The sequence below is a fragment of the Lingula anatina genome, chromosome 6 (assembly GCF_051362555.1).
Source record: "Lingula anatina isolate TDL-2025a chromosome 6, LinAna3.0, whole genome shotgun sequence".
In the NCBI taxonomy this organism is placed as follows: Eukaryota; Metazoa; Brachiopoda; class Lingulata; order Lingulida; family Lingulidae; genus Lingula; species Lingula anatina.
Window position 1 is genome coordinate 4658903 of NC_141772.1, and position 16332 is coordinate 4675234.

General features: G+C 36.3%; 2 protein-coding genes across 6 annotated transcripts in view; one reads left to right on the forward strand and one right to left on the reverse strand.

Annotated features, from left to right (window-relative positions):
- Nucleotides 1-1679: 1679 nt before the first annotated feature.
- LOC106177686 (centrosomal protein of 83 kDa-like) lies at nt 1680-9397 on the forward strand. Its single transcript, XM_013560531.3, has 12 exons — nt 1680-1809; nt 2550-2721; nt 3421-3571; nt 4032-4256; nt 4470-4718; nt 5116-5362; nt 5676-5820; nt 6233-6382; nt 6687-7050; nt 7508-7608; nt 7970-8159; nt 8520-9397. The coding sequence occupies exons 2-12, from the start codon at nt 2552-2554 to the stop codon at nt 8703-8705; spliced, it is 2178 nt and encodes a 725-aa protein (XP_013415985.2). The 5' UTR covers nt 1680-1809; nt 2550-2551; the 3' UTR covers nt 8706-9397.
- Nucleotides 9398-9399: 2 nt separating this feature from the next.
- The window catches only part of LOC106177684 (microphthalmia-associated transcription factor), a 28166-nt gene continuing 21233 nt past the window's right edge, over nt 9400-16332 (reverse strand). For 4 of the 5 annotated variants that reach the window (XM_024077305.2, XM_024077307.2, XM_024077304.2 and 1 more), the window contains 5 exons: nt 15321-15425; nt 14834-15014; nt 14513-14588; nt 14095-14263; nt 9400-11562 (listed from right to left, as the gene is read on the reverse strand). In XM_024077305.2, the coding sequence (XP_023933073.1) occupies nt 11266-11562; nt 14095-14263; nt 14513-14588; nt 14834-15014; nt 15321-15425 (828 nt within the window). In that variant the 3' untranslated portion in view covers nt 9400-11265. The remainder of the gene's footprint in view (nt 11563-14094; nt 14264-14512; nt 14589-14833; nt 15015-15320; nt 15426-16332) is intronic. The other variant, XM_087015627.1, reaches the window with a different exon arrangement.

Here is a 16332-nt window from a genome sequence, read left to right on the forward strand (position 1 = left end):
GATAATACCATATATTTTTTTTGCAATAGTTAAAAAATTCTTGTTGATTGCATTTTTACAGCTTGTCAAGCACAAAACTGGTGGCTGTGTCCCTTATTTTGTGTATGTGGGGGTCTATATGAATGCGTTTGCTCCAGCTGGTGGTACAATATTTGGAGGCGGTATCGCCTCTCTGATCCTCTAGTTTTAACTTATCTTTGATCAAAGCAGACTGAAAGTTATTGCTCTAATTTTTAGATAAATTTTCACAAGGGTGAAATTAGTAAGAAAATAGAAACGCACAGACATGCCGGCTGGAAGGCATAGTTAAGATTCGCCACATTTGATTCAGGTCGGAGCTAATTTCACAAATAAATAAATAAAGTCAAAACTACTTTAGGATAGCCAGCTACGTTAAATCGACCTTGCACAATTTGGCGCCGCTTAGATGAAATAAATTTTTCAGTGCAATGTCACTTTTGCTCAAGAAGCATATATCTTTAGTGAAAAAAATCACAGTGTAAAAAATAAAATAAATTAAAATGAAATGAAATAAAAACTAGCCAAGAACGATTTTCCACTTGTTGCTTTGTGAAAAAACCGACCAAGGACAGATAGAGTAAGTTATAACAAGCAGGTGGATCTTACGTTACTCATGGCTCTGTCGACGGTGAACCGTGGAACAAAGGTTGGTTTTACAGGAGAGGGCGAGTTGAGGAGAGGAGAGGTAAGATAAAAATTTGAGAGCTCTCGTGGCACGGTGGTTGCGCAAACTGGTCGTCAATTTACTATTTTGAGGCCTTGTTTTCATGCGTTAGCACATCATTGGCGGATTTGGGGGGGGGTATAAGGGGGTTGTGACCCCCCCCCCTTCTTTTTTTTTTTATATATATATTTTTTAATCACACGTACGTACGTACCTAATGGTCTCCTCTTGAAATTATGATTTTGACTAGTTGGATCATAGTTCTAAACTGTACCAAATGGCACCGTTCGCCCTCTAAAATACTAACTTTTTTCAGGGCCCTTGCAGCGGTTCGTTACTACATGTATGTCCAAAGTCCAAGCCTACCGTACGCCAAGGGAGAGGGGTGAGGGTCGGCTTTGCAGTCTTGGATCCCCATTCAAATAATCGTGGATCCGCCCCTGCACAGCGTTTATATTAACAATCGTTACTACGAGTGCTAATGCATGAATTTCGTGCTCTACAATAACCTTACCTTACGCTCAAAAATTATTATTATTATTATTTAGTAGGCCTACACGCGCCGCCATCGCCTTGATTGGATAACGAACCTAAAATTAATACAAAAAAAGAGTCAAACACACATGGCCCATATTTTTTCTTCATTTTTCTTTTCTTGCTTTCCTTTTTTACATAAAAATTGGTTTATTATCTTTTATTCATATAATATAAATGTTTTAGTATGTCATTCTTGTTTTATTATTTTTTACGGTCATATTACAAAAACTGGCCACTAGATGTCCTCGTTTCCGACTGAGTAGCAGTAACTTCGTGTTGAAATTGAAATAAATGTCAGCAAACATATGTTTATGGAAGCAATATAGTCCTATTTGGTCAGCCTTTTGGTCACACATTTAATCAAATCCATTGCAAATTTAGCAGAAAGTGCTGCAAAATGAAATAAAATAATAATCTATTGGGGTTGGGGCTATCTTGAACTTGTCCCACAATACCCGTTCCACCGGAAGTTTACTGATGTTATGGTTTGAATCCAGTGGGTTTGAATCGGGAGCGGGTCTCAATATTAAATGCATTAATTTAGACCCTTTTACTTAACCATGGATTGATTTCCTGAAAATATAAAGGTGTGTATTATGAGAACATAAGTATATCTAGGCAATGTACAGATATTACTTCCCTATAAATTCTGGTTTGCATACTGTAGTATTTTCACTGTTGTAAACTTGTGCCAGCCAGAAAGCTAAGTAAATAACAAAAAGTCTATAGTAGGAGTGTGTTTGACACGCTTTAGGCCTAAGCAGTGCAGTCAAACTTTGTCTGTTTTTTCTCACATGCTAGGTGCTCACCACAGTAGCCGAAAATCGTTCCTCAGTTTTAACTAAAATAAATAGCGAAAAACGTAGGCAACAAAAACAGAGGCAGACTGAAACTGTGACTCGAAGAAGGATACAGATATTTTGTTGTCTAAAATTTATACATATAAAGCTAAAATCGCTTTTTAATAGCAATAGTAGAAATTCTAGGATTATATAAAAGCGCTCAATACTGCACAATATATTGAGAAAACTACTGACCGAACACTCTGGACACAAGTAAATACAGAATACAGTCTTTTGCAAGAAATTAGGTTGATATAAAAGGGAAATATATTGCTAGTTGATTGATATCCTTGATCCAACTGTACAAATTGTTGTAAGTTGTTTAAATATGAATTCAGTATATAAACAAATATGTCAAAATTAAGAACCTTTCCTAAATGTGCTTTGAATTTGAAAGGCAGAACAGTAATTTACTACAAATAAAAATATATTCATTGGACTGACCGCTGATGTTACTAGTTTATATCATAATTGTTTGATTTAAGTGATGGCTAGCAGTGGGTCCGGTATGGTTTCCAGCCTGTCTCCAGGGTTCACTTCTTCTCCTCTGCCAAAACTGATGCAGGAGACAGAGCTGCAAAAGATGTTGGCAGATGAGAAAATCCGCAGTGAGCAGCACAGGACCAACTATCAAATGCTGAAAGCAGAACACACAAGGTTTGTTTGTATGGTCTGTCGTGTTCCCAGTAGTAATTTTGTTAAAATCTGTGACAAGACCATTCAACTGTTCATTTCCATATTATGATTTCCACCTTTTATTAGTGAGTAGCAGAGGTTTAAGAAATTTTTTAGTTGCTGACAGCAGAGCCCACCAGTTTTGGTGGCATTTGGCCTTCTATATATAAGTAAAATTCAATCAGATATATTTTGTTAAATGAGGCAGTTCTATGCAGTGAATTTTTTTTCTCATAAGTGACCATTATTATATGATGTACATAGGAAGAGTGTACCTGATCATAAGCATTTGAAAGCTTCAATTTTTCATAACTGGAATCTTTTGAAAGCTTCAGATATTCATAAATTGAATCCTTTCTAATTGTACCCATTTTTGAAGTAAACACATTAAAATGCCAACTGCAGCAGAACAAAGTAAGAGAGAGAAAGGGGAAATAGAATGGGGGAGGGGCGTTAATGGGTCATCAGGATAATTTTATGGGGTAGACTTCATTGTAAACAACTGTTGGGTGATTTGGCACAATGTACAAATACCAGCTAAATTTTTAAGGCTCTAGAGTTGGCCAGGGTCATTTGGTACATTGTATAAATATGACCTAAAACTAAGGCTATATTATTATATATATATATTAATAGTAATAACATCATGTAACCATTTTATTATTTATTTAATAATCCCAGGCTCCAGGATGAACACATGCAGCTGCAGCATGAGATGAGGAGAACGATAGAGGAGGCCAAGATGATGCAGGACAGGTACAAAACACAGATAGAGATGGCACAGAGAGAGACCTTGGCAAAAGTGGCAGAAATAGAGGAGCTTAAAACACAGGTATGATCAGAGGATGGTTAGGTATTTGAAAATAGTGTTATTTAGGGAAATGTGTTGGGTTTTATTATAATATAAATCCTGAATTAAGCACAGTAAGACAGAAATCAGTTTTGTAATAACAAATCTTCGTAAATATGATATGAGACATTCATGTGAAAACACTGAATTATGTTAAAATACACATTGTTTTTTCACAATTCAAGTGGTGTTAGAATCATATTGCCAGTCTGTACGCAAAACAAAAGAACCCCGTAGTTTACAAGCCATTTGAGACACAATGGACTAAGAATCCAATGTGTACAGCAAAAAAAAAAAAAATTAAAAAAAAAGCCAGTAATAGAACAGATTGTTAAAATAAAATGAAAAAGGGTTATTGCCCTTGCTCCAATTTGACTGGCATATGATGTAAGGTCAGTGCTTATATTGCAGAAGTAATTAAGCTGTTAAAATTATTATATAGGTTGTGACCCCACAAAGGCTAGAGGTGATCCGTATGCAGATTGCTGAAGAGGTAGAGGGACCCTACAGGGAGAAATTCACCACTCTAGACAGCGAGGTAGAGGGCTACAGGAACCAGTACAACAAGCTCAGGTATGAGTTCTCCTTTCTCAAATCAGAGATGGAGCATGAGAGGGAGGAACAGAAGAAACTGGTGGAGGACATGAAGTTGCAGCATGAGGCAGAGGTGAGTTTTTTTTTCCCCCATCAGTGTACTTTTAGTTTATGGTCATGTATGGGTGTGTGTAGGTGTCAGTGCATGTGCACTTGCTTCTGCCTTTGATATAAAAAACATTTTAATTAGTTGCCATATGTTCTTAACTATTTGTTTTTGTATTTTGTATCTGTTTTGTCAATAATTGTAGAATATGATATCATTACTTTCATTTTTATTATTCAGGTTGCTAACTTAAGAAAAGAGCGCGAAGTGATCCTCGCACGCCAGACCACTGACACTGCCGGAGATGCACAGCGCGTTCGCGTCATACAGCGTGAGAACTCTCAACTTCAGCTGAAGATCAAAGGGCTGCTTACAGAGCTGGAGGAGATCAGGGCACAGAGGGAACACATGGGAATGCAGTCTGACCATGTCTCCAGGCTGCAGGGAAAACAACTGGCAGAACACTCGGCTAACATCAAGGCATTAGAGGTGGGTAGATACAGTTACATGTGCTACTCGTTAATTATTATTATATTGATTATTTTTGACATAGTGAAAATTCATGCTGTCATACTAACACCCATGTATAACTAAATAAAAAAAAATAGTAAATAAATATATATGCTCATGTAAAGTTTTGGGTTATTTGAAGCAGAGCTGTATGTTTACAGCTGTATCAGAATATGAGAGATAAATTAACTTTATTGGTAAATGAATATATGAAAGAATATATAGATAAAGAGATTTTCTTTTTAAAAAAAAACAAATATATCAAATGAAGGAGTGTGCCTTAATATAAAATGTTTTGTTTATTGATATTCTAAAAAAAAATTGGAAAATGTCATTTTTCCAGTGAATATTAAGTGTTTTCCCTTAATAATCATAGACAGAGAAACAAGCCCTCAGGTTGCAGTGCGAGAACCTCCAGAAGGAGCTGACGTCCACCTCGGACCTGTACACCCAGATGACCAGCAAGATCCACCAGCTGGAGCGTGACAACACCGTGCTGAAGAACAAGATGGAGGAGGTCAGTCACAAGGCCAAGGTGGACCTCAGCAACATGAGGATGGAGCTGGTCCGGGAAAGGGGGGACTTGGAGAGGGAGAGAGATGGTTTACTCACTAAGGTAGAAGGTAAGCTTGATTATGATGTTGTTAATCCCCTAAGATGTTGTCAACAAATCATTTTGACATGGTGTATGTTGCATATATCAAAGGGGGTTGAACTCCCAATGAAAGAACCTTGAATTCATTGATAGCCCTGACATTTTGTTACATTTAAAATAATATGGGAATTAAGTAACTATATACCTTGCCTCTCTTTGTATGCTTTTAGGCATTGCCTCTGTCTACTAAAGAATAAAGAATGAAATCACAGTTTTACTGAATTTTATCATATGGCAGACCCAGATATTTTCTCAGTCTGATCCTTCCTGCTGTGTTTTAGACCTGCAGGCCCAGATCGATGTCACAAAACATTCCATGGAGCAACAGGCAGCAGCCATTTTGGAAAAGGAGCGCGAGTGTGCCAAGAAAGTGCAATCTGCTAGAGAGGAGGAGTGGGAGAGAACAAACAAACTAGAGACCGAGAGGTAGAGTAATTGGAAGTATTCTATAATTATAATTGATTGCAGTTCCGAGTTGAAGATATTTCACTTTTCAGATGTTTCTATGGAAGGTCAGGCAGTATTGTGTCTTGACATACAGCAATCACCTGCATTTGTCATTGCATCTGTGTTTAACTTGCCATTGCCATGCACTTTCCTTGTTTACTTTTCAAGCTGAAGCTTATTTGTTCAATGCTTTTTGTGATACTTTACTTTTAAAGAGTCAGCTCCTCTCAGACAAAGAAAAAAGACAATTTTTTTTAAGTACCAGATATGAGTATAAAAGCATAGAATATATCATTATATTCAAACATGCCTTTCTGCTCACAATATGGCAGACTCAATCATATCATGCTCTTTATCAATTTTGAATGTTTTCAATTGTTTGAATTGCCAGGTTAGAATTGGAGGCCAAACTCCAAGAGATTGAAAGGAGAAAAATCGATGAAGAGGCGCGGCGACATGCTGACAAGGAGAGGGCAGAGGAACAAATCAAGGCAGCACATGGGTCACAGGAAGCTGCTGAGAAAGAATGTGCAGTGCTCAGGTAAAATAACTTCCTTTTGGGGGGGGGGGGGGACAATTGGACAATTTGTCTTTTTTTCATCTTTTTTTAAAAGGATACTACTGTCAGTTTATCAAAAGACATTTAGTGAAAGGACTACAATAATTTCTCTAGTTAGAGATGAGTGAATGTATGCTTGTTACTACAGCAGAGAAACCTGCTTTAATGTGATATTTTCTGGGTTATTAATTGAATAAAAAAAAACATTTCAGTAGATGTGTGTGTTCTTTAGTACCAAAATTACAACCCAACCAGAATGTGTTTTTTTGTTCTCTCCTCTCTGTAGAACCAAACTGCAGCAATACCAGTCCATGGAAATGCAACTGGAGCAGGAACGCTCCCAAAACTCCGAACTCAAAACAAAAATCCACCAACTGGACACAGATTACAACAGTCTGTTGAACAGCGAGCAGGAACTCAGTGAACTTGTCAACAAGCTTCAGACACAGCTGTCTGCGACAGCCTCTGACCTCTCCAAGGCACGGGAGCAGGTGAAGAGGACAGAGCGAGAAGGAGATAAAGTTTTAGCGCAGCACAGAGGTGCCTGGGCCGATGAGAAGGGAGAGTTACAGAAGAGGGTTGAAGAATTGACAAGGGAGCTGGAAGACACACATACTAAACTTACTCAGGCAACAGCAGTACAGAAAAAGGTATAACTGTGCCCCATATAAAAATTTTATTATATCACATGATCTCAGTGATCTCAGCCTATTTCAGTTTTGGCTGCTATTTATTTTTTTCTTCACTGTTTCTTGTAAAAAGCTGGTGAAAACACGTAATGTCACACAAATAGAAACATGTTTAGTGTCTTTAGGAACATTGCTTACTTTTTTACCCACTTTTTATTAATTTGATACAGTATTCAGCCATGCTGCCAAGTCTCAGAATGTTAAAATTTGAACAATTAACCAACCATCATTTTTTTAATCTTTTTTTTTTTCAGATTATTAAGAATATTTCGAAATTCCTCAAAAGAAGTGTGGGAGCCTGTGTGGACCTGGGAATGTCTCTTGAAAGCCCTAAAGTCTGTAAATTTAAGTGGGCTGCAATTTGGCTCTTATTTCAATGAAAATGTGTATATTCTCTCATTTTATTTTCTTTTCTCAGAGGAAGGCACAGTACAGCAAACTACACACCAAACTAAAGAACAGGCTTCAGCTGCTGGAGGCCTCTCTGCAAGAAGTTCAGATGGAAAGAGATGTGCTGAAGTAAGAACTGAGGGGTATATATATATATATATATATATATATATATATATATATATATATACATCTGAAGGGAAGAGTTTAAGTTGGTCCTTTTGGGTCCTGTGACCATTTTATTGGACCATGGGAAATATATATATATATTTTAAGAAACAGTCGTGTGAAAGATAAAGTTGAAGATGAATAGTTTTCTTTTTTTGAGTTTGTAAGCTCATTCAACAAATAGGCACTCTGCTGTTTTTAGCAATCAAGTCATATGCCTAAAAGTAAAATGAGAAGATACAGAAGACAACAACAATCTTGTCTGCTCTCCTTGAATGATTATGAAAAATGCCTCTTTTAAGAATCCCAATCAAAATTTCAGTAAAAATGTGCCACAAGAAATCCACAATCGCCTTAAGAAGCAACTCAAAGACCTCCAGCGACGACACAATGAGTTCCGCCAGGTTCTGATCTCAGGTACAACCACCAATGTCCCCATAGGAAACTACACTTTTGCTTCCATGTCTGTGCCTATGGACCTCAGTGCACCTGCCTTGAGCTTTGTAGAACAGGTAAATATATTATATTTTAATTTAAAACTCATCTCTGGGCTCACTGTGGGATGATAGTTTGAGTTCATTAAGAAGTGTGAACTAAATCAAAAATGAATTTGACCAACAATGGTAGATGCAAAGGTTTCATGTTTTTTTAGCCTGATTTGAGTATATTTTATTGGCAATTTCATTTGAGGTAAAATTCACTCAGCCTGAGTTTGTCCAGAATCATCTCTTTATTTATTTTTCAAAAACTGAAGCAAACTTGCACACATTTTTGCTCCAAATCCTGTCAACCGTTTTTTGTTATTCCTATTTCCCGATAAGTCCTTCTGTGTTACATTAAAAAAAAAAAAAATTTCCTCCCTTCATTTCAAGGAGAAAACCCACCAGCGAGACCTGCGCCTTTTAAAGGAGCGACTGGAACAGCTGGAGGAGGAACAGGTGCACCAAGCCCAGGCCCTGGCAGAGAGAGTCTCCGTACACAAGGGGCCCATCTTCTCTTCCACGCTTCGGGAGGTGGAGTCCGAGAACAGTGACAAAGAAAACGTGGATGACACGTGATGAAGACTTCTTTTTAAATTTTTTTAAATATTGTCTAGTGTTGTACAAGGATTTTTCATGCAAAGTAAATGGTGTCAGGCGTAAAATATTTCAGTAGACAGTTATCTACCCATTACGCTTTTGAAAACAAATAATTTAGTTAAGGAAAGACCTGTTTGACGAGGCAATATGGATGGTTTAAGTTACCATATGTAGTGCACGGGAGTGAAGGGGCTTCCATTTCCATTATGATGCCATAAGAACCTATTGGTATGATACATAAATCCAGATTTTTTGAAATTTTCTTCATTTTTGAATAAAAGTGGCACATGTAAATATTGATGATGAAAATCACATTTTAAAAAAATCAACATTATATATAAAGAGGCATTTCAACATGCTTTTGTAATAAAATTGCTGCTCAGCTGAGACAGAGTGCAAAAATATATGGTTACTGTGAAGGGCTGGACATCTGTTTTAATGCTCAAATTGACATTTGGTTGCAATAAATGCACATGATGGAAAATGCAGGCCTTTTGAAAGGTACAAAAATCACAGGGATTTTCAAATATCAGTCAATATTTGTATGGTTTGACATGAGAATTAAATTCTCAATTTAGCATTTATATGTGGAAGCAAACTTAACTGCACATTATTCATCATGAAAAATTATACCATATATTTGGCAATAATAACAATTACTATAACACTGATATATCTTCAATTTTTTTATTTGATATCCTTAAGCATAAATGTATATCTTTGTATAATTTACAAACTCCTTTTTGAAAAAAATCATAATAATAATATTGGGAGATATCTCTGTACAAATCAACTGTACCATGTGCACCAGTCGAGAAATGGGATACTAGGTACCACCAAAAATTAATATAATAATAATTACTCATTAACTTAGCCAAGCTTAAGAATACATAACATTTTTTGCCCAGTGCTGTGCAGCGTGCTTGGTTTTTTTTTCCCATCAGCTTTATGTACAAGTAATAGCATCAAACATCAGTGCTTCTGAAACTAAACCAACCTTAATTATAATAACTAACAATAGAGGGAGTTCAATGCAAGAACAACCCCTCTCTGGTCTTTGATTGGCCAGGCTGTTCAGACTATAACTAAACTATAGGTGTCAGTCCTATTCAAGATAGGACTTAGTATATACAACAGATCTATCTACAGCATAAGATTGCACAATGGCCAGGCTACTGCAAACAAGATGCAAAATGAAAGAAAGACAACTTAGTGTTGCTTGGACTATTTACATTAATAAAGAAAAATAAACTGTAACAGACTACAACAAAGTTGGAGTACTCCAATTTAACAATCAGTTCTTTTTCTAGTTAAAAACAAAAGAAATTAACTATAACAAAATTGCTATCCTTAATTGCTTATAATTTTGGTTGAACAAACTACTGATCTCAGCAATTTTTCACTTTAATTAATCACCACTGCCATTATCATATCTAACTTTGCTGTACACATGCAATTTACAAAGCATATTCTTGCATATGTATACCCTTTTTGATTGCTTGCATAACATATGAAACTATCTAATATATGTTACAGATCTCACACAAAATAATCATATTTAAGGTCTTGCCCTGCAAGCCTTCTTGTCAAGTAACAGATAACATGTAAACAGTTCATGATTATAATAATGACATGGACAGTACATCTTTGTTCGACATATTCTTGGCTCCTCGTTTACCTGGTTTGTACTTCATTTTCACCAAATTGCCAAAGTAATGATCTGATAATTGTACGTTTGTCATTTTAAATTTCCAGTATGAACTCCTGGAATCTTTTTTTTATATTTTTTGGCTAGGAAAGTAACACCTTGTAAAACATAAACCTCATGGTTGTGATTTTTTAAAAATAAGTAACTTTTTTTTACCAGCCTTGACTTAGAGAACATACTGTTTCCAAACTTGCTTCCAATTTCAATCTCAGATTGAAATGGAAATCATAGTCAAAGAGGAATGACTTCTCAACCTTATATATACCTGTTTTACCCCACCTTTGGCATTTTCCTCTATCTTAGATGGCACTGAATGAGATAAGAAGAAAGACGCCCATCCTCAAAGGTTATCACATTTATATTATAGAATTGCGTGTGAACCTTGTACATTTTTACATACAGAATTTGAGTAATTGGAAATTTTTGTACTCATGTAAGGAATTTTGTCATGCTCACATTTTCAGTAACATACAGCTACTTGATGATGGATATTGGCAAAAGCATGAGTGGAAACCTCCTTCGTGTGGAGTTCTATCTTTGCTTTTGACTATGACTTCACTATTTTGGTACTTCATAGGTTAAAAGTCCATTATGTAGACAGATACTATTGCAGAGGCTCAGCTAACCACCTAAATAATCAGTTACTTTTAAAATTTTAGCAAACCGATATGGACCATCATTAACCTTGAGAAGTTGACTACAACAGAAACAACATGTTTGAAACAAACCGTTTGGAACTGTTTCTCCAGTTTTAGAGCAGTGTGTGACTGATTGTATACCAAAACCATCTAACAACCATGTGAAACCACCCAAAAAATAAATCTTTCATAATTAACCCATATAGTCATGACTGTCCTGTTCATCGAGACTGAAACTGCTTCGTCTGCTTCCTGTTGGAGAGGACGAGAGCATTGGGTCTCCACTGACAGGCGAAACATCGTCCATGTCTTCAATTCCCATCATGGGTGCAGCACCATTCATGGACATACAGCCGCCTTGTTCCACAGGTTCCTGTTTGATCTGTAGGGGGAGCTGTGACTGCTTGATGACATCACCAAGTAACTGTGCATTTGATTGGCTGAGAGCTGGGTTTGAAATACCATGTGACTTCATCATCAGTTCCAGTTGCTAGAAAAGAAACAGAAACTTAAGTTTAAGAGTAATGTTTAATGCCATGGAGGCATTTAATTTAAGAAAAAACAACAAGGTTGGGTCTTTAAAATGTCTATAAAGAAAAACAATAAATAATGATTTAAATGACATGTTCTTCATGATTAGCAACATAAACATCCTCATAACCAAGTATATTTTACAAAATCTATCATCATACTATGACAAACAAACAAAGGGCATGGGTTCCTTTCATAATAGGTGCAGAGTATCTCGCAAAAATCTCTCTTTAAGTCTCTAACAAAGTGGCAAGGGATGTCAGACCTGTCAGCTGACATCATCCTTGTCAAGCCCTATATGTACAAACTCCCAAGGGCAATTTGCCCAAGAGGTAAAGAAAATATGGCAGTGCATTGGAAACTCGAATGTCATTGCCCCTCAAGAACAAATATATATTTTGCTGACACTTCACTGCCCTGGTATACTTAATACCCAGAACCTCCCCCCTCCCTTTCTCCAAGGTTGGACATTAAGATAACAGCCTCGGGAGATAACCAAATTTACCCAGAAGTTATAAGTCAGCCAAACTGTTGGTATTATTTCAAAGTAAATCTGTCCGTGTTTAGATTATAATTACACAAATATGTTAATAAACATAAATTATCACCTTTTTTAACAGAAAAGGAGAAATAAGGTTACTATAATAAGTCTAGAATCCAAGATACTTTGCATCCTAGAATAAGTATTAATAAGGTCTGGTCTGTGGTCTCTATTAGTCTATTCAACCACAAAGATGATAAGAGAAAATGTCGCATTGTTCAAAATTTGCAAGTCACCATCACTGGCACAAAAAAAGAAAAAGCTTGTTTTTCTGATAAGTAGAAAAAAGTCAACAAAACTTTCCCCTGCCAAATTTATCAAGGTCAACACACTTTTGGAATTAATTGATTTTTTTTTTTTTTTTTTTTTTTTTGGGGGGGGGGGGGCATGTTTAAGCTAATCAAATTAGTTATTAATGCAAGATTAATTCACCATGACTTTCTATCTAAACAACTACAAGTTCAAGGATCAAGTGCAAACAATGGATGACTGGCCATGAGTGAAATTGCATCAAACTGAAACAAGAATTATTTGCCAAGAAAGTGGAGTCCTGTTTCACTTCAGAGTTACTGTCTTTTTTTTTTCCAAATCGTATTTGTACTTTAATGCCAATTACAAACATCCTATTTATACACCCCCTAGCATAGTATCACATTCCAGGATTTATACTTATGTCCTTGTATTACTTGCTTACTTGTATCCCTTGCTCATTTAAGTGATAACTATTAAGTCTAAGTAAGCACTTGTCACAAATAGTTAACTTCATACATTTTTGTTTTAGTTATTTTTCAAAACAGACAAAAACACCTATTCAAATTACTTCAAAGTCCCAGAGAAGCAATGAATGCATGTTTAAGTTATTCATGCAAATAATACTTTTGAATATCAGACATCCCCCTACAAAAAACTCTAGTGAGAAAAGATGTAAGCAAATTCCCACAATCCCTCAAAAACAAGACCAGGGTTTGATGATTACGATGAAAATGCTTTATCTTACAGAGAAATCTAGTAATTTGTTTCGAAGTGTCAACAAGACAGAGAGAAATGCCCCTGCCACTGGTGATAACTGAGTAAAGAATGGCCATGTCTAGCTCCCATATCTCATTTGTAACTAACTTATCAATCATTAAGATGTACTTGATAATAATCTTTCTTGCCAATGTCTACTTGGGGGTCAAGTAATGGACAACCATGAACTTAGATTTATTGACTCCAAAATGGACAATATGGAACTTAGATTTATTGGCTCCACACACAGAAACATGACAAGGTTCCTCTTCCTAACACCTTTTAACTGTCTAAAAAAATTCTTTAACTCTGTATATTATATCATATTTATGAAGTTTTATACCCTGCTCTGCGAAAAAGAATATTAACATGATAACAATAGATATGTCCCCATCCCTGTATCTTGTGGCATAAGTATATCACCAATATTTCTATTTAACCATATTATTTTATCACAACATCTTCAACATTTGAAGCCCAGATACACACGGACCATTGAGAGAGGGTAACTTGCTATATGTGTACAAGTACATGCCAAATATTATCCAATGTTGAAGGCCATTCAGTTGTTCAACATATAATTTAAAACAGCTGTTGGCAATGTAGCACAAAAGTGAAAAAAACATCTGGTTCTTATCTAGCAAATTTAAAAATGTATCAGACAGCCTACATATCTTCTGTTATATATGGTTTCTTGTTGCTATATCTTTACTCGTATCTTTACACTACCTCTCATATACAGATTTTTTTCTTTTGTATGTACAAATTTATCACGTTGGAGAAAAAACAAAAAAGGGAAAAGAAAAACAAGAACTGACAAAGTCAGCCAAGCTCAAAAGAGAAATTGACTTTTGGAAACCTATTCTCAATGAAAATGAATAGAAAATCTCAACCCAAAACACTGTCCTATAAATTTCCAAGCAAAACAAGAAAACTACTCACCTGTATTCTGAGCATCATTTTTCTGTTTGTGGATTCTAAACTCCGATGTCGCTCCTCCATCATTTTCAACTTCTCATGATCTTTCCGCAACTTGCGAATGTAGTCCACCGAGGCCTTGAGGATGGTTCCTTTGTTCTGTCTCATGTCCTTTTCCCTGTAATGAAAATCACTATGAAAGATAAGGTAAAAGTTTTGGGTGGGAAGAAAGCCCTTTAAATGTTTAAATTTATTCAGAAACTTCTTGATGCAAAGGAACTGCTGGGACAAAAAGTAGGCTAGGATAGGCAGAAACAATTAAAACACTGAGTTATATTTCGTAAAATGCTTCCTGAACAAATTTTGAAGTTAGAAAAACTCTGGACTTTCTAGAAAACTAGGAAACATTTAAAAAGTCACTGCCCAAGTGCTTGATACTTACGGGTCACATCCCTTGGGTAGCAGAGTTCCTAGCTCCTTGATTCTATCATTAATGTTGAAGCGCCTCCTTCTTTCAACTGCAACAAGACAATATGATAATTAATAACCTCTAAGAAACAATATTTTTAAGTAGAATTTTCTTTATTTCTTTTTCTAAAGTTATGTTGACCCACCTTCCTCTTTATAAAATATTCATGACATCAATGAGAATTTAAAAAGTATCCATAAGTCCTGTATCTTCTTTTCTAATCTTATCAGATTAATAATTGTCAAATCTGACCCAACTAAAAACACAGAGTACAACGTAGGTCAGTTTACTTACTGAGATTATGATTGTCTTTCTTCTGTCTTTCTTTGGCCCACATTCTGGCCTCATCCTCATTCAGATAGCCTGGCGTCTCCTTCTTCACCAAGATGTCTGCCGGACAAGAGCTGGACGATTTTCCACGAGCTGTTGTGCCCGTGGCTCCATAATATTCATGTGTATAGTTAAAGTGAGGTACCTGAAGAGAGTTGCATTTGTGATCAAAAAAATTTTTTTGTATATATTTAATTTTTAATTTATTCATTTTATTTATTTCTTCTGTGTAACTGGAAAGATCATTTCTATTTTGGTTAGAAAGGTCTGCTTGCTTGCTCTCTCTCTCTCTCTCAAAATTTTACCTAGGGGTTAGATTTCTATGACATTTCTCATGTTCGGTCTTTGGGAAGAAAAAGGTCCACTGTTTCAGAAAAAGACCCACCTCCTCCTTGAAATTACTGGCAAGAGGCCAAGCATTATAACTGTTTACTCATAAAGGACAACTTACTGTTGAGGACATCTGAGTCAGTGTTGGCTCTATGAAGTTCAGGTCACTGTCCATGGAGGGGTCCACTGCCTCAAGGTTGAGAAAGTCACCCAAAATATCATCTGCCTGAAACACGAAAAATATAAAAATGTCTCAATATTTAGTATGGACTCCTATTTCTGCTCTCTTGTAAAAATATAACCAAAGGCTGAAAACGTCATTTAAACAAAAATATATTTTTTACTATCTGTCATTTGTTTTACCATTAAGTGTGAAACTCAATTAAAAAAATCTAGCAAATTTGGTTAAAACAAAAATATCTTTTGCCTGAGAGAGATCTGGTCCTTCTACGCATCATTTGTTCTATTCTAATCCTGTTTTGCAGTGCTCTGTTGTTATTTGCCCTTTGATCAGTGCCTAATCAGTGTTCATATCTCACCTGTTATTATACAGGACACAGTAAGCACCCTGTTAACCCAGGTAAGTCCACCGTGTTATTTGTGTACTATATGGCTACTCCATTAGTAGAGAGGTCCACCCCAACGCTCCACCCCCCTCCTAGCTAAGGAAGCTCCACTGCTAATGGACCCTTCATTACAGACTATCAAAGCAAATTGACTTGCATCTCTTGTCATTAATTACAGTATACCTGACCATTTCAGGAAGCATGTATTGTGTACAGGAATCCTTTAAGTAGAGGTTTAAATGCTTAACGTCTGGGTGCACAGGCGCCCCTCCCTCCCCCTCTTCCTAAAGGCCCTCCTGCCTGGCTACTCCCTAGATAAGATCTGCTTAATGAACCCACTATTGTCCAGACGGTATCTGAGTGGTTCATCTGGACATTGATAAGGTTAACTGTGCCCCATATTTCACTGGGCAGTTAACAATGGAAGACAACAGACTAGCCCCGAGGGGGGACCAATCAAGTTCACTTTTCAGAAGTCTTTGATTTTTTCTCACAGACTTATCACTTTTGTGCTACCTTGACAATTACAGGTATTGTTTTCATCCTATATGTGTCTTCAATGCCAAG